Source organism: Hyaena hyaena, unplaced genomic scaffold, assembly GCF_003009895.1.
Source record: "Hyaena hyaena isolate Hyena2069 unplaced genomic scaffold, ASM300989v1 scaffold_696, whole genome shotgun sequence".
NCBI classification, from domain to species: Eukaryota; Metazoa; Chordata; class Mammalia; order Carnivora; family Hyaenidae; genus Hyaena; species Hyaena hyaena.
The window spans coordinates 660865-679332 of NW_024081328.1; the positions used below are offsets into that span (position 1 = coordinate 660865).

The window sequence follows — 18468 nt, forward strand, 5'->3', positions numbered from 1 at the left end:
ATTAGTGTACTAAGCATGTAGAATCCATTAAGTGTGTGCAGGAATCTCCAATCTCTTTTATGTGAAATAGGCAGGGCCATTTTATGCATGTCTTCATCCATGTTTACATGCATGTGCTGTTTCTTCATCATCCAAAGAATCTTTTGAAATGGCGTACATGCAAAAGTTACACAGGGGACAGAAATGACTAAAACGTTTGTGGGGATGTGTAATTTCTCAGAAGGAGCCCCGTGTTTACTTTGCATTTTGTCTGGTACGTGATTCAACGGTTGTTTAAAATAGTAAGCTGCTCTATTCCAATGAGTTGTGCCGTGTAAGAAGTTTGCAGAGTTACTGCAAACATGCTAACATTCCTCACAATCTTTGTAGATGACTTTTCAGAATTAACATAAGGTTCGGTTGGAATTATCTAAGAAAAATTTTATTTTTGCCTAATGATGCATCATTTTTGACCCCTAATTTGCCTCTTGTGTCCAAGGAACTTCTAGTTGTTCAAAAAAATAAAGCCACCACTATTATAAAGGTAAATGAAAATAGATTGTCATCAGTAATGATATTAAGGTGAATGGGCTTTAAATACATCATTGCTAATTTGGACTAATGAAAGTGACCACCAGAAAAAAATTCTCTTCCAAATTTGAATCATTTCTCTTTTCACAGGAAAGAGTTTTTTAATGAAAGTGCAAAAAAAAAAAAAAAAAAAAACAATGGAAAATAATGCTTTGCAAAGTACTCCTAAGCAGATGTACAACTGCTATATTGGTTAAGAATTTGTGGACAGTTTCGTAGAAAAGGCTTCGTTACACCACTTGACATTTCTTTCTTTCCAAGCCAAATGAATTCTCTACTTACATACTTGCTTGTGAAATAAAAATATTTAGTAACTCCCATCTTCATGGTAGCAAACTTTAAAAGTTTCTTTATTGCTGCGGAAAAAAGTTTTGGTTCAAAGCAGAGAGGATTATTTAAAAAGACATTTTTCTATAATGTGTCTCTGGTAGAGATATTTGATAAATTCACATGCAAAAGCTCTAATTGCCACCCCTTCTCAAACCTAGCATCATTTTGGGGAGGCAGGAAATAAATTACCCACGCCTATTTAATTTTGTAGGTACCTATCAGTATTACCATATATATTTTATTTTGTAGTAAAAACTGGTATAGAGTTTTAATATTATTGATATTTTTCTCTTTAATTGGGAAGGGATTGCAAGGTTTCTGATTTATTAAACTGGAACTCATTATATATCATGTGGCTCAAAATTGTCATTGTTTACATGTTGGGTAAGTTTACCTGTTTCTATTCATCTGCAAACATGCAAAGTCCATTCAAGGTTGAGGGTAAGAATTCATCCTTGTTCTACATTGGAAGAGGCAGATATTTCTTTATAAAGTCTTGAATGTTCATCTCACTCAATAACTATGGAGGGAAAATGAGGATTAACACACACCGGCACGCACACACACACACCTATTACAAGTGGGAACGACCTTTCTCCCTCAACTCGACCCTCCCTCTTCCATCCACCTGTGCTTAAACGAAGCCAGTGAGGTCCAGCCAAACCCAGAGTTTTCAGCGTGAAAGCAAATAAATGGCTTAGCACCTCAGCCCTCCTTTTTGGTGTTTGTTTCTGTATATAAGTGTGTTTGAGGTTTTCAACATCGCCAGAACATTGGCTGTTAAGAGATGGAAAACATGCAATTTATAGCAGATGGGTGAAGCCTTTTCCTGGCAGTGTTGTTGAAATGAGATCAATCAACAGCATTTCATGCTCCATTTGTCCAAGAGCAGTCCACCTGGGGAAGCCCTGTGGAACCGTGCCTATTAGGAAAACACCTTAACACGTTGCTTTAAATAAAAACTCACCAGTTGGCCTGAATCTGGAAGAAAATAGTTTCTCCAGTGAACCCTCTGCCACTTGCATGTCTCTGCTCTTTTCTCCCTTTGTCCAACTGGGATCATTTACCTTCTTGGCCGGCAGAAGACACAATACAGAGAAGGCATGTAGAGCCCTCACCCATAATGCTTGAACTTGGAACTTTCTTCTCCCTACTTCTTGGGCTCATTGTCTTCCTGCAGACCTCGAGTGGCAAAGATCTGCCAGTTTTCACTTGTCATCCCCTAGGTGCCGCCTTCTCTTTGGTTTCATTATCTCTTCCTGTCCTTAGTCGTAGAGTGTGTTAGGCTGGGGGTGAGAATTACGAGCCAAGGGGAGCCCCTGTGACCTTCGCTGCTCAAGAAACCCATTCTGAGAGGGAGTGAGGTTTGGGGGATGATGCAATAAAAATCAGGTGCTTTGGAGGTTCAGGAGCTGCCCGGAGTTAATCCCTTTTCTTTCTCTGATTCTTACATCTTTCCAGGTGTAAAGTGGACATCGCAGCACTGCCGCTCAAGCAAGCCAACTGCTTGGAGCTGCCCTTGGAGAGCTGCCTGGGGACCCTCTTGATGTTGATCACACTCACTCCCTGTACTGGAGTCTCTGTCTCTGATCTGTGCGTGTGCCCCTTGGCAGACCCCAGCGAAAGAAAGCAGATTGCCCAGCGATATGTGAGTGCCTTCTTGCTACTCTGCCTCCCCGCCACCTCCGCTTTTGAGTTGAAACAAAGTTATGAATTAAAAAACAGATGCATGAAAAGAGGTCTTTGTCCAAAGTTTAATGGCATGTCTCATAAAACAAGGCATCAGATCTAGAGGTTAATGCATTAGTGAGAAGGTCAACATCGATTAGGGGCCACTGTTTTAAAATCCAAAACTGGTAGTTTGAATTTTTCGCTTTCAGAAGCTCTTTGGAGAACATTGAAATCCACAAGGAGGCGAACTTGTTTAGCGTGTCTGCATATGCAAAAATGAACTTTAATAGAAGTTCACAGAAATACCTCGTTAAAAAAAAAAAAAAACAGCCATAAAGTTGGCAGTGTTACAGCCACTTTTCCAGAAGCTCTTAGAATCAAGTGAGAAAGTGCTTATGTCTTATAAAGCAAAGCAAAACCCCGGATAGACATAGAACGCTGTTCTGTACTACCCTGGATAATCACGGCGGTTCGTGATTTTTGCCCAAGTAGTTGCAATGAGCTTGAAAGCCCACTCAGCAGTTTTGAATCAAATGGCTTCGTGCTCTTCATTTATTTTTTGTACTCGGGCTTTCTAGGTGTCTTTATTTGCATTCTGTTTTTATCCCATCTTCTTTGTAAATCAATACGTTTATCTTACAATCACACACGAAAGGCATGTTTTAGAAGTGCAGCAGGAAAATGAAGCAAAGACGAATCCCTATTTAATGGGAATATTATTCTCAGCGTAAACTTTAGGGCCTCCTAGATCCCTCACCATGAGGTGTATTGATTAATTGAATAATTCTTTATCTTCAGGAATACAAAAGCTAATGGCGCAACTTATTGTCAACACAGACTGTGTGCTAGGTTTCTAAAGAAACGTCCACAAAACCCACTATTAATATTCTCTCTGATGACTTCAGTCAAGCAAATGAAAATATGATGATAAAACTTAAACTTTTCCCCCAAACTTTCCCATGGATCAATTGCAAAATTTACCAAATTCACGAGGAGGGTCATATATTTATAAAGTGATGTTAAGTAAGATCAGCATGACTGTTTTGAATTATGCCTCAGGATTTGAGGAGTACTAACAGAAAATAGGTTTCAGGAGGCTAATCAAAATAGAAATATCAAATGTGTGTTTTGTGTTTTCAGCTAGCGAGGTGGCCAGCGTGTTAGAGAAAAGAAGACCAAGTCAATAATAGAAGTTCCAGACCTCTTGTTTTTTAGCTTGTGAGAACTAGATCATATTGAAGCCATTTTCACATTTAAACTGGAAAAGTATTTCTTTCAATTGTTTTCCTTTAGATTAAAATGTTTTAATCTAGCTTAAAAACAGAGGTTTGGTTTTGTTTTGTTTTGTGTTTTTTTCATTAGGTTGAAAATACACAGCAGAAACAACTTTCAAAAGTGTGTAGAAATGATGTATAGGAAGTTAGGCAAAACTGAACTATTATCAAGTTATTGTTATTCTATCCTGAAATGTCTAAATAACAAGGACTTTACTATCCCCGCATAAATCCCCAAGGCCTTCTTATCACAAGTTTTTAGCAAATGATACAGAGATAGTGGAAATATCATATCCAAAAGTTTGAAAGCAGCATCTTTTTCAGCAGCTGTGATCAGGAGGAACACAGAGATACTTTATCGCTTATCTCTTTCATACACCATTACTTTTTTTTTTAATGTTTTATTTATTTCTGAAAGAGAGACAGACAGACCAACAGACTGAGCAGGGGAGGATCAGAGAGAGAGGGAGACACAGAATCTGAAAGAGTCTCCAGGCTCTGATCTGGCAGTCAGCACAGAGCCCGACACGGGGCTCGAACCCACGAACCATGAGATCATGACCTCAGCCAAAGTCGGACGCTTAACTGACTGAGCCACCCAGGTGCCCCAATTTTTTTTTTAATGTACATGCACCATTTCTGAAGGATGCACTGTATAGAGATATGGAAATACTGCTACACATGCTTAAGAATTATCCAGCTAATTGTCAGAATTAAGCAATATTCAAGCATTGGCTCATGCAAACTAAAAAATAAAACAAATGTGAATACAGTGTGATACTACATGTTCAGTCTTTAATTTAATGAGGTGGCTAAAACGTGGGCCAGAAAATGCACTCTGTTTCCATCTCTACTCTCTTTCCATTGCTAATAAGTATCTGCAAAGGGTCCAAGTTGAGTCCCCTGGTATCCATAAAGTTTGTTCTAACAAATAACGTTACCTCTTTGAGTGATTTAAAGCTTTCAGTCAAGAGAAGGAAGGAGAAGCAGCAAATGAAAAATGAAAAAAAAGAGACGCACCACATTTCGGGATACCTTTGCCATCAGTGGGGGCCATGTTAAAAGTAGATTGTGTGTGTGTGTGTGTGTGTGTGTGTGTGTGTGTGTGTTGTAATTAGTTTATTCTAAAGTCCCTTCTAATCAGTTGCCGAGAATGCCTAACTGTCCCATTGACATGATACACTTTGAAACTGTACTAAGCTTTCTTTGCATGAGAAAGGTGATGATCAATCCAGAATGTTCTTCTGTAAGACTTTATGGCATTAAATAGTATACTAGAAAGCTATTCTCATGCATCATCTCATGCGTTTTTCCTCCTCAGGGCTTACGGAATTCACTGAAAGATATGAAGGACATCGGCATTTTACAAGTGAAGGTCTTAAAGGCAGTAGATCTTTTAGCAGCAGATTTCTCAGGTATGAATTCATTTTCATTTTTATTTATTTCCTGTTTCGAAGTGATCTGATGGCAAAGCAAAATGTCTTCATGGGCACCTGGGTGACTCAGTCAGTTAAGCATCTGGCTTCCACTCAGGTCATGATCTCATAGTTTGTAAGTTCAGGCCCTGTGTGAGGCTCTGTGCTGAGAGCTCAGATCCTGGAGCCTGCTTCAGATGTATGTTTTCCTCTCTCTGCCCCCTCCAACTCATGCTACCTCTAGCTCTCATAAATAAATAAACTTAAAAACTAAAAATATAAATAAAAGAACATCTTCATAAGTGAAAGCATATACACACATTATGCTTTTTCAGATATTAAAGAGGGCACTTGTGACGAGCACTGGGTGTTGTATGTAAGGGATGTATGTATGTAAGGGATCACCGGGTTCTACTCCTGAAATCAGCGTAACACTCTACGTTCCCTAACTGGAACTTAAATACACAATTTGAAAGCAAACAAACAAAAAACCCACATAGAGTAATAGAAGAAGAAAAAAAAGATGCATCCAAGCAGTTTTTTTCCCCACTAAATGAACATTTTTCACAAAATCACTTTTTTCAAATAATTTTCTTATGGTCAGGTAACGTACCGGTCTGTTTGGCTTTCAAATATTTTTGTGGATGACTAGTGCCATTGCTTCGTTCTTTGGTAAATTTCTGAGAAAATGTGACTAGAGTACCTCAGATGACAGACCCGAAGTCCTGCCTTCACTCCTTGGCAGTGCCCTGTGCTGGAAGCATTTCATCCTTGACAGTGTAAGAAGATGTGGTAGTTGGTAAAGTTAAACAGGGACGCGCATCTAGGTGGCGCTTCTTGGAAACAGTAACCAAAGTTACTGAGTGGGGGAGGGCAAAGAGAGCAAGAGAGACACAGAATCCAAAGCAGGCTCCGGGCTCTGAGCTCTCAGCACAGAGCCGGACTCAGGGCTTGAACTCATGAACTGCAAGATCATGACCTGAGCGGAAGTCGGACGCTTAACGGACTGAGCCACCCAGGCGCCCCGAACTCTCCTTTTTTTTTTTTTTTTAATTTTTATAGTTTATGAAAACACTTCATTCACCCATTTCACATATGCTTTTGGCATTAAGAGTTTAACGATCACTACAGCACATTTAAAGTTATCTACTCGTTTTCCGAAGCCAATTATTTTTACTTCAGTGTGAACATTTCGACATAGTACTTTTTGAATCTTTGATGGTTGATGTTTTGGGAAACATCTCAAACACAAGAACTCATACATGCCTTAGAGCAGTATTTTCAGAAATTCTCTCTATAGTTGTGTGTTTTGGGATCTGTCGGAAGTAACTGCGATACATTAAAAGTTTTTCTTTTAAAAAGTTGTTCCTTTTTTTTAAAGTCTTGTTTATAACCACTTCTGTATGTGGAAACACATTTTTCAAACCTACTGTATTTCACCCTTCCTGACAGGTACCCTCTCGACAGCCCCCCAAACCCATATTTATGGAGGTGTTTCAAGTCAATGTCGCTTTTCCAAACAGTATTTTGACTATTAAAGTGAATAGGAGAGGAGCCTGGGGGAAAAAAATGGGGAGAATATTTGTAAAGGCCAGAAATCAAAGAAAAACTCTCCTTTCAGAAGAATAATTTAGGGGGACATTTTGTCATTTTCTTCATATTCAGGATTCTCATAGATAGTTTTGGAGTGGATGAAGGCAAGTACCAGAGGATTCCAGTCACAAAAAGCAATGGTTACAAATCCAGCCGTGCTGTGTGGTTTGACTAAATGCCCTGATGTTTTACCATCTCTGTATTATTTATGGGAAAATTATTGCTCTTCAGAATTGAAGCAGAGTTCCTTGTAATTAGCTAAACATGTCTTTAGACCATATTGATCTTTATTTTTAGAACCAGATTTCACAGTCTGTGTTCCCTGTTGGCTGGCAGGCTCCTTGTGTGAATCTTCCAGTCTCTTCTCATCCAGGATATCACATTAGGGCAACACAGTGGACCTAATGCAGAGAGTTGTAAAGCAGATTTTCTACACGGGAAAAAAAGAGATGGATTCAGACTGCAGGGAAGTAGCAATAGGAATGTAATTAATACCTCCAAGAGGTTGGCTTTTGTACCATATAGTGGGTATTGTTATCGCTATTAGTATTGTTACCAACGCACTTGCTATGCAGTGAAAAATGCAGGTGGATGGTAAATCACAAGAGGTATGTAGACTCAAGATTGTCAGTACCAGAAAAATTTCAGAAATTAACTGTTTGTACCCCAAACGCAGCCTTTTCCAGTCTCCAGTACTTTATACAAGAGCATTCTATTGCAATGGCTCAGGGAAAAAAGTATTCCCCCCTGCAAATACAAAGGAAATAAATTTACTCTGAATAACTAGGGGTGTTCTCAGAGAATGGTCATCATTTTAGTCAGAGTACAAAAGGGAATTTACTAACCTTCCTACTTTTGTTTTCTACTTTTTGATAGTTCGTTGTTTCTTTTTTTTTTAATGTTTTTTATTTATTTCTAGGAGAGAGAGAGAGAGAGACAGCGTGAGCAGGGGAGGTTCAGAGAGAGAGGGAGTCACAGACTGAAACAGGCTCCAGGCTCTGAGCTGGCAGTCAGCACAGAGCCCGACGCGGGGCTCGAACCCACGAACCGTGAGATCATGACCTAAGCAAAAGTTGGATGCTTAACCGACTAAGCCACCCAGGCGCCCCGATAGTTCGTTGTTTCTTAAAAACAATACCGAGTAACCACAATAACTGATGCTTTAAGTTTGTTCCATCGAAGATTCCAGGGGATCTGATAAAGCAAACGTTCAGTGAGAGATCTTGGCCGTATTGTGTATGGAGGTTACCGTTAAGAGTTTGCAGAGTACAGGGAACCTCATGTCCTCAAAGGGCAATGAATGCACTTGGTAAGCCTTCCTGTCCATGGTTTACCCATTTAGAAGTGATCTCTGTCTTAACAAGGAGCAATTAGAAAAAGAAAATATCCACCACTCATTGCCACTGTGATCAAAGTACGATACTCTCTCTTAGTGGTTATTGCTATTATGATTATATAATCATGAAAAAAATACAGCCTTATATAATTATATAGTCATGAGAAGAAATTAAACTTGGGAGAAATTGAATCCCTATTATTTTGCTAATATTTTAGAACATTGGAATAGTATATGTATATATGATATGCATAATATAGATACTTGATATATATGTCTACATCTATACATATGTGTGTCTATTATACATACACAAACATATTCACTAACGTGAATTTCCTTCCTAATGAAAAATAGAAATGTGCTTTTTATATAAAGAAAATATAGTGTACCTTTCCAAATGTATTAGAAGATATTAATGATATAAATTTATATATATTACCAATAGTAAGATATTTACCAAAGATAAAAGCTTCAGTGCTCTAATGAATAGAAACAATATTTATTATTTTTGACTTAGTTCATTCTTTTACAAATATGCCATTCTACTGTGTGATTGAACCAATTCAGTGCTCATATATTTGAACTTATATATAGCCTGGCATTGTTTTTTTTTATATCTGACACTTGTTTGTAATAGGCGAGAAAACTCTTAAAGAATCTGAAGTAATCTATCTTCTCTTGCAGTCGATCCCTCTAAAATTGGTGAAAGACTTTTTAATGTTCTCTACCGCCAATATTAGCCGTGGATATCCATAAGCAGTCATTCTAATAGAAGAGCCTGTCAGCTATTTTCATTAAAGAGTTTGTCTCACACATCCCTTGGGTCCAACGTAACCCAAGATGTTTAAGTAATAGGTTGTCCATTCTGATGCTATTACTTCTATAGTAAAGCAGACCATAGCCTTGATTCACGAAACAGATGATAAATCGTACTTTGAGACTCAAGGTGAGCCTAGCTGTTTGTAATGCTTAATGAGACTCGTACACTCCACCCAGCTGCCGCCAGTCTTAAAACTCAGCTGTTTTGAGAAGAAAGTAACCCCCGTTCTAATGATTAAGTGAGAGAGAGAGGAACGATTTTGTTCAGGACAGAGCTGAGAAATGATGTTTGCAACAGGTTCCCTCTACAGTAACGCCCTCACAGAGAATGGTGCTGTTTCCTCCACTTTGCCCAGGGCTCCATCAGACTCATGGATTAGTCCTGCTGGGAAAAAAAACAACAACAACAGAGTTTATTTCATGAAAGATAATAATGTAGGTGACAGATAAATAAAAAGATTGTTAAAGAACTGAAATCTTTTCTGGTCCGATTTGTATTTTAGTACATATGGCCATGCTTACCTTACCTATTGAGAGACCAACCAGTGAAACGTAGGAAATTATTTACTCTCACCTATAGGGAGAATTGTTCTGAGTGCCTTATTATAATTGATAGACTATCGTGAGGAACCTGCTGGATTTTAACATAGAGGGATTGCTTCAGTGTTTCAGTATTGAAGCCATTATGGCTACCATTTGCGTAAGGTACCTGCCAAATTCAACACCTAGTCAGTGACTCTCCCTTCATATTCTCCGAATGAAGATGTAGGTTTCACACTTCTTCCTTCCTGTTAATTAAGCCTTCTCTTTATTCTTTAAAATAATTCTTAGATCTTGACATCCTTTCCCCTAGGGAATCTTGTAGTGGTAACACTGGTTATTGTTTGGTCTTCCTCTGCTCTATTCTTCTATCCTGTTTACCACTACCAAGGTGCCCCTACCCATTAAGAATTCTGGGCATAAAATGGAGGTTATAGAAATGGAGGAAAGTTTTCTTTACCTCACCAAGCCAACAGTAGCGAAAGAGCAAACAGAGAAGCATGGCAAGCCCACCTCAGTGTAGAATGACGATGAATCATGTAACAATGTAATGTAATATAACTCATGTAACAATGTAACGTAATATAGATCTCAATATTTCTCCTTTTTGTCTCACAATCCTATCTTAACTTTTCATGTTCCTATCATTGTTATAATCTGGCTGCCATGATGAGAACCTGGGAAAGTATCCAGCAACAACAAAGGGAAAAAAAAGGAAATATCATCTTTGCTCCCACTCTAATGTTGTTGTTGTTGTTGTTTTAATTTTATTTTTGAGAGACAACATGAGCAGGGGAGGTTCAAAGAGAGAGGGAGATACGGAACCTGAAGACAGGCTCCAGGCTCTGAGCTGTCAAGCACAGAGCCCAAGGCGGGGCTCGAACCCATGAACCGTGAGACCATGACCTGAGCTGAAGTCAGACGCTTAACCGACTGAGCCATCCAGGCGCCCCTCTTTGCTCCCACGCTAGATAGAGTTACTTGTTCTTCAGGGATTTTTCTTTCATCCTCGCAACTTCTTTGGCGCATTTTGACATACAAAACCCACCCATCGAAGGCAAAAAGTTTTCAAATATATCTGGATCTTTGTGACTTCTTGGCAGTAAGGTTGTCACTTGGAACTTTTCTCTGTTTCCTGTAGCAATAAGACAACTGTCAAATGAACTTCATGTCAAACTGTCTATCAGAAGAGTAGAAAAGACCCTGTTTTCAGGCAAAAACAAATATAGGTTATTGTGAAGTAGCCTCATTTGATAAATAAGATGATAAGAGCCCTAATAGTGCCTGATCCAGGAGAACAAAGATACATTTAATTCCAGAACCCCCAACTTCATTCCAGGGAACCCAATATAGCTTCCCAATTGCTTTTAAACTTGTCTCAAGTAAGTCAGCTTGGTGGTAGATCTAGTGATTGATCTTCAAGAAATATTCTTTGATTACCTCCTGTGCATCAGACACACCCTTAAGGAACCTGATGGCTCAGCTTTTCTCAGAGTTGCCTGTAGGGGGCAGCATGTATCATGGAAGTGAATGAGGACCTTGCTCAAAAATCTGGGTGGCATTTCCAGTTCCCAGTGCCATTAGGAGGAGCTCTTGGTCTGCTCCAAACACGGGGCTCATCTCCCCTGACTGGTAGAATTCTCCATTCATTCAGTGCTTGAGCCTTAAGAGATTGTGACTCATGCTTTAAGTCAATCAAGTCAATGACTTATTCCTCAAAGATGGAAATCAGTCCCCATTTTTTTACCCTTTCTTTTTATGGTAGCTGCTTTCATTTTCATTCTTATCTATTACAATGTAGAACATATATAGAAATAGAGAACTATTTTAAATGTTTGTTCTACCATATACTGGCCTTGGGTCCACTGGAAACCTCTACTTCGCTGCAGATATTTTATTTTTTTTTTAATTTTTTAAATTTTTATTTATTTCTAGGAGAGAGAGAGACAGCGTGAGCAGGGGAGGGTCAGAGAGAGAGGGAGTCACAGACTGAAACAGGCCCAGGCTCTGGGCTGGCAGTCAGCACAGAGCCCGACGCGGGGCTCGAACCCACGAACCGCGAGATCATGACCTAAGCGAAAGTCGGACGCTTAACCGACTAAGCCACTCAGGCGCCCCATCGCTGCAGATATTTTAAATGAAGGGTTAATTCAAACCTACATGAACATGTCTGACACGTATTACATATTTAATAAATACTATTTCCTTTTTATTTTTACATTTTTCGATTAGATTATGGTTGATGTGGGGATTTCCAAAGATTATTGTCTTACTATTTTGTTTATCATTTTTCTATTAAAGAATGTTGAAAATACCAGTATTTCTACCTGCACTTGGCTTTTCAACCACTTTTAGAAATCTGGTTACCAGTCTAAAATGCTTTTCCTTTTTGTTCTATTTCTACTGTCTGGTAAAAGTAAAGAAAAAAATGTGCTTCGTGGTAGGAAAATTCTCATCCTTAAACCAGTTTAGTGCTTGCTTTCACATTTTGATCACCTGAATAATAGTTTTATCAATATAAAATACTTCTGTGGGCCCATCAGTTTTTTTGTTACATACAAAAGTACTATTCTGAAAAACTGTACTATTCTGATCAAAACACTTAATTTAGATCCCACATTATAGAGTCGAAATATTCCAGCCCTATGCTGTAGTAATGACTTTTGAGTAGTTTCTATAAATTATAACATCAACTTAAGTTTTTTGATTGTTTTTGTTTCTTTTTTTCCCCCCAAAAACATGACTACTTGTATCAGAGGAAAATAGTACAGTTACTGTTCACTGGGACTTTTAAATCACCTGCCCATTTTCTGGTTTGTTTTTATTGTCTGTTTGAAGTTGTATCCATAGCAATACCCCTCCTCTCGAAGATGCCCTATTTTCAAAGGGATGACTGTAATTGCAATTTCTAGAAGCCTCAACAATAGTGATTGAATGCTTTTAATTTCCTTGAGAACCTCTTGGATAGCTGAGCTCAAATCAAGACCAACTTTTTAAAAACCCATCAAAACTATATAAATCTGTCTTTGGCTCTCCATCTGCTTTAATAGTCTGCCAAAGAACATGGGCTCTTGTGGGTGCAAAGTTTGGGAGTATATATAATAGCGGTTTTCAGTTTTTAACTTCCTAGTACCCTGAGAGTGAATGAACATAGTTCACTTTTGGTCTGTGAATTACCAAAGGAATCGCTTTGATCTTATTAGTTGGGTTCTTAGAACAAATGAATTAATTCGGCAAATATATCTGCTCTAGGTGAGAGGCTGTGGAAGGCTCTGGTGATGTCATAGGGACTAGGCGTTGACCCTTCCCCTCACGTGAAGTGACTAATTAAGCCAGTAGCATCTACAGTTGATACTTGGGCGGTTTGCGGAGGGAGTGGGGGTAGGAGCATTGATATTCCATGCAGTCAAAATTGGCAAAAATTGGCATATAACTTAAGTTTTTAAATGTCTGTTTATTTTTTTGAGACTGAGACCATGAGCCAGGGAGCGGCAGAGAGAGAGAGAGAGAGAGAGAGAGACAGGATCTGAAGCAGGCTCTGTGCTGACAGCAGAGAGCCCAATGCGGGATGTGGGGCTTGAACTCCCAAGCCGTGAGATCATGACCTGAGCTGAAGCCAGATGCTTAACGGACTGAGCCACGCAAGTGTCCTGGCATGTAACTTTTAACTACTCATAGCCTACTGTTGACTTGAAGCCTTACTGATAACACAAATAGTTGAGCAACACATATGTGTATGTTATATGAATTATATTCTGTATTTTTACAATAGAGAGAAAATGTCACTAAAATCCTGGAAGAGAGCATTCATAGTATACTGTAGTGTTTATTTAAAAAAATCCACCTGTACATGGACCTGCACAATTCAAATGTGTGTTCTTCAAGGGTCAGTTGTAATGACAATTGTACTCTTAAGATCAAGAGCAGGGTGCCAGGGTTCATCAGATGCCAGCATCAGGCATACCCGCCTGATGCTCCTACAGGAAGTGATGCTTTAGCCGAGATGTCAGAGACAAGTTAGCGCAGCGGAGGTAAAAGAAAATCATTTTCAAACAAAGGAACAGCATGTTCCAGAGCCTCCAGTGTTTTTCCCCAACCTGGAGGAAATCACGTGCCTGGAGGATTTGCAGGGTGCCGCAGTGGAAATGAGGAGACATTAGGCAAATGGAGTGGATGATGCTAGGTTTGTTTTTTTTTTTTGGAACTTGCCTAGTGACAGGGAAAGGGAGTTAGAAGAAAGAAAAATTCTTATGTCCCTAGTTCTTGTACGTTCTATGATTGTGCTAGGATAGTAGAATATTACAAGTTTAGTTAGACAACATTTCAGCAAAATTAAGTCCTCTTCCTCTGCGGATCTCGCAGCCCTAATATAGACCTGTTTGTGTCTTGCTCTTGACATTTGCAACTGCAATGCGAGAAAGTCCTCAGCTCTGTGCCTCCTTGCAGGCCTTTCTCTGGATTTGAAAGGTTTGCAACCCGCTCAGGAAGGCAGGACATACTTGGAAAATTAGACCCAGAACCAACGGAGATCAGTGTTTCTTTTCTTTTTTTAATTTTATAGTGTTTTTTTATTTATTTTTGAAACAGAGAGGGAGCATGAGCAGGGGAGGGGCAGAGAGAGAGGGAGACACAGAATCTGAAGCAGGCTCCAGGCTCTGAGCTGCCTGCACAGAACCTGATGCGGGGTTTGAACCCACGAACCGCGAGATCATTTCCTGAGCCGAAGTCGGACGCTTAACCAACTGAGCCACCCAGGCGCCCCTGGAGATCAGTGTTTCTTCTTTGAAACTCCTTCTCAGCTCATAGCACAGCGTTCTTTACATTGCAGGGAACACAGAGCACTTGCTGAATAAAGGAGCAGGCACATCATACAGTAAAGCATTATAATTTTCAAATTAATCATCGTAGGGGTTGAGGGGTGAGGGGAGGTGCCTGGAAGTGCCTGGAAGCGCCTGGAAGTTGCAGAGACAGCTCTATGAAGATGTTGCATCTTGAACAAGGTCTCAGAGGTCGGTTGGCCTTCGTGTTTTTGGTTAGGACCAAGGGTTGGGAAAGCACTGCAGGGAGGCGTCATTCCACATGCAGAGTAGGAAGATCGTCTGAGGCCCACATCTCTGTGTGCTGGTCAGGGGTGGGGAAAGACACGTCAACCTCAGTACAGGGTTCAGGAATAGAGGATAGACCAGGATGGATCGTGTGGGGTAAGTTGTCAGAGAATAGGTTTTCAGGATGAGCACTTCAAATTTGCTCCAGAATGCCATAGTAAGGTTTATAAGCATAAGCTTGGAAATAAGGCGTGAAGGGAGCGTTTATGGAAGTTGAGTCTGGCACGGCTCGGTTGGCTTACTCTTCTTCCCAGGCTGTCTGAGCTATGATGCGTTACATGTAACTTCGGAAGTGGTCTTCCTCTAGCAATCCTTCCTCCTAATCCTGTCCCTTGTCCTGATGAGTCTGCGGTGGCTCCTGGCTGCTCGATGAGCAACAAGAAATGAAATGAAAAGTACTGGTCATGGCCTTCAAGGCTTCAAGCTAATCTCGGCATTTATCCACCCATATCTTACATATCCTGAGTGTCACCATTTAGATCTATCTGTGTGTCTGTCTTGTTAATTTAAGGCTCTCCTCTGTCCCTGTCTCCTCAAGATTAACCTATCCATTTCTTTTTTTTTTTCAAGTTTTTTAATGTTTATTTATTTTTGAGAGAGAGCCAGAGCATGAGTGGGGAAGAGGTAGAGAGAGGGGGAGACACAGAATCTGAAGTAGGCTCCAGGCCCTGAGTTGTCAGCACAGAGCCTGATGCGGGGCTTGAACTCACGAACTGTGAGATCATGACCTGAGCTGAAGTTGGACGCTTAACCGACTGAGCCACCCAGGCACCCCCGTCTATCCATTTCTAATAGCCAAATGAGGCCTCCTCCTAAACCTTTGCTTCAAGATTCATTCCCACTATGGAGCACCTGGGTGGCTAAGTTGGTTAAGCATCCAACTCTTAATTTTGGCTTAGGTTCTGATCTCACAGTCGTGAGATCGAGCCCCGCATTGGGCTCTGTGCTGAGCATTGAGGCTGCTTGGAATTCTTTCTCTTTCTCTCTCTCTGCACCCCCCCACCAGCCCCAACAAAAAAATAAACACTTAAAAAAAGATTCATTTCCACTATGAAATCTTTCTGGACTTTGACCCCACCGCATTAAATGTCTCTGAAATTTCGGTTCCTCTTCTGCAAAAATGGCACCAACATTCTGTGTCTCTTGATATGAGGACCCAGTGCAGACCTGCCTAAAGCATGGTTATTTGCCCAGAGCAGAAGGAGCGGGGTGGCTCCCTACAGCTGCCACTTGCCACCAAGAGCCAGGGACTCTGTCCCTGCATCATGACTCTACTCACAGGGGACGGCAGTGCCCGCGTGCCTTGGGCGTGCCCGCGTCAGCCCCCTTCGGTGAAACACAGGACTAAATATGGAACAGGAATGCAGACGTGGAATATGAGAAGCGTAAGGAAAATACACAGTTGGAGATCAGAAATGAGAGCAACCTCATCTCCAGGCACGAAGCAGGCGGGAAGCTTCCATGGAAAGGGTGATGTTTGCTGAAAGGTGGAGATTATTATGAGAGTCCCTTACAGGTCATGACTTGGTGGGGCCTGGGTCCATGCCAGGAGCAGAGTGGGGCTTGAGAAATATTTGTCACATGCATGATAAGACCCCTAGGCGCACTTATTACTTGCCATCCAACTTCTGCACCCGATAGAGAGGTGAAATTATTTAAATGAGAACCCCCCACTTGCCCTTCAAGGGCTATGAATGAATTGCAGAGCAGTGTTGAAAAACAGCACAGGCTTCTGAGCGCAGGCTGCTGAAGGAGCACCAGCAACCGACTCACCAGCAGTGTGACCGTGTCAAGGTGGCACGTGTCTGGACACAGAAGAGGGCACCTGGGTGTTTCCCCCGCACAGCTAGGTGGAGCGGAAGCAAAAGGTGCAGCCCCACGTGTGTGCATCTCAGTTTGCCTGCTGCCGTTTGCTCAGTGCTATTGGGAGGCCGTTTGGACATTGCATTTAATACGAGAGATCATTTTTTCATCCCCAGTAAATATATTCATGATGAAAATTTCACTGAAAGTCCCCATATATCCGGAGCCCTTTAAGGGAAAGAAAGCAACCCATAAAGTATAGATAACTTCCTCTATAAATGTTTTAATGTCTTTGTTTCTTCTTCCCCCTCTCTGCCTGTTTATGCTGTAATATTAATAAATGCAGCATTTTAATGAGCTTTGATGGAATTACCTTCAGAGGGTTGGTACGTTCCTTGGAGACGCGTAACTGAAGTTCCCAGTTTCTGGAAGGAAGTCTGTTCCTCATTAGCTGGGACAGTTAAGGCTGTGCTGGCTCAGGAGAAAGGGGGCCACAGCTCAAGCCCACCTATGCCTGCACGGGACCAGCCGTGTCTCTGCCCTGCTGCGGAGTCACCCCAGGGCTTTCATTAAAAGTGTCAGATGGTTTCCCTGGAGCGAGTGCTGATGGGATGTCATGTTGGTGTCTCCAGAGGAGCAGCCCTGACACCTACTAACAGTCTGACAAATGGCTAAGTAGCTGTTTTGAGCCCGGGTGGAGGGATCCGGCATCGTCGTCTACCTGCGTGTTAAGCGGAGAGCACGGGTTCTCTTTCACGGTCATGGCTGTCCAAGAGCCAGTATGCTCTCCTCCATAGGGGGCTCCCTCCTCACCCAAAACCTTCCCCTGGCCCTACCAAATGCGCTCCCAGGGTAAAACTGTCTTGAAATAAGCAAGATTTTTTTTTGCAAGAGGCAGATGGATTTTTGTGTTGGTTTGACTTTGAAACCCGCCGTCTGTAAATCCGGGGAGTTTCCCAGTGCAGGGTTTAGAGAAGAGGTCAGAGCCTCCTTTCATTGACAGAAGGTGAAAAGCCAGCCCCACTTTTCTGAGCCCAGGCATTCAGGGCCCGGGTACTTGGCGAGGCGGGACCAACCAGATGCTTCCTCTGTGGCCTTTCCATCCATATCAAGTGTGACAAAGGAGCGGGAGTGGAGAATTCATATTAGAGGCGGCCATACCCTGGGACCAGTAATGGAATTCCCCAAGGCTGGTTTTCCTGGGAAGCACGGGCCCCACCAGACTTTTCCTGGGGTGGGACACTGATCGACATTCTCGTGCCTGAGCGTTTCTAACCATTCTTTGGTTTCTAGTGATTTCCAAGCCCCATTTCCCCCTCTCTGCAGTGATTCTGAGAGCTCTCTGATATCATTTTAGTTCATTCCTTCTCTGTTAAATTTCAACAGGGACCTTTCCCATATTTATCACTGGCAACCCCAACTCACCCATTTATGGCCATGGCTTGGTCATTGTCTACTGGCCACTAAGAACATAGCGTTGACTTAGAAGCTTTGGCCAGACGACTACACGTCCAGATCACTAGTCCATTGAACGGAATCTCCTGTTTAGTAATGACTCTTACTCATGTGTCTGTTCTCCTTCTTTCTTTTTTCTTTCTCTTGAAATGTAATCTTCATGCAGCCTCCTTAACATGATGCACAGTACCTCAGAGCTCCTGGTTATTAAGTTAATTAGGTGTAGGTTTAGTGACCTAAATGTAGGTCAGTAGGTCAAGAGGCCTGAGTACTCTCTGCATTAGACCCTGGCCTGGGATTCCTCGGCCATTTGATGGAGGAGAATCTGTCCTTATGCCCCCAATTAATTTCGTACGCACTGCTTTGCAAAGTGTCACTGCTGCAGAGATCGGTGCCGTGTTCATGTTGTATGGACATTATAGAGCCATCCATTCTGTTCCTGACAGTTCCGATTCTAGATCCCTCTGTCAAACCCAACAAAAGGGGAGAGCATTTCTTCCTTCCTTCCTTCCTTCCTTCCTTCCTTCCTTCCTTCCTTCCTTCCTTCCTTCCTT

General features: G+C 41.4%; 1 protein-coding gene across 4 annotated transcripts in view; it reads left to right on the forward strand.

The window, feature by feature from the left end:
• MCTP2 (multiple C2 and transmembrane domain containing 2) overlaps nt 1–18468 on the forward strand; it is a 250521-nt gene that overhangs the window by 122319 nt on the left and 109734 nt on the right. For all 4 annotated transcript variants that reach the window (XM_039217474.1, XM_039217475.1, XM_039217476.1 and 1 more), the window contains 2 exons: nt 2362–2548; nt 5167–5260. In XM_039217474.1, coding sequence (XP_039073405.1) covers nt 2362–2548; nt 5167–5260 — 281 coding nt within the window. The remainder of the gene's footprint in view (nt 1–2361; nt 2549–5166; nt 5261–18468) is intronic.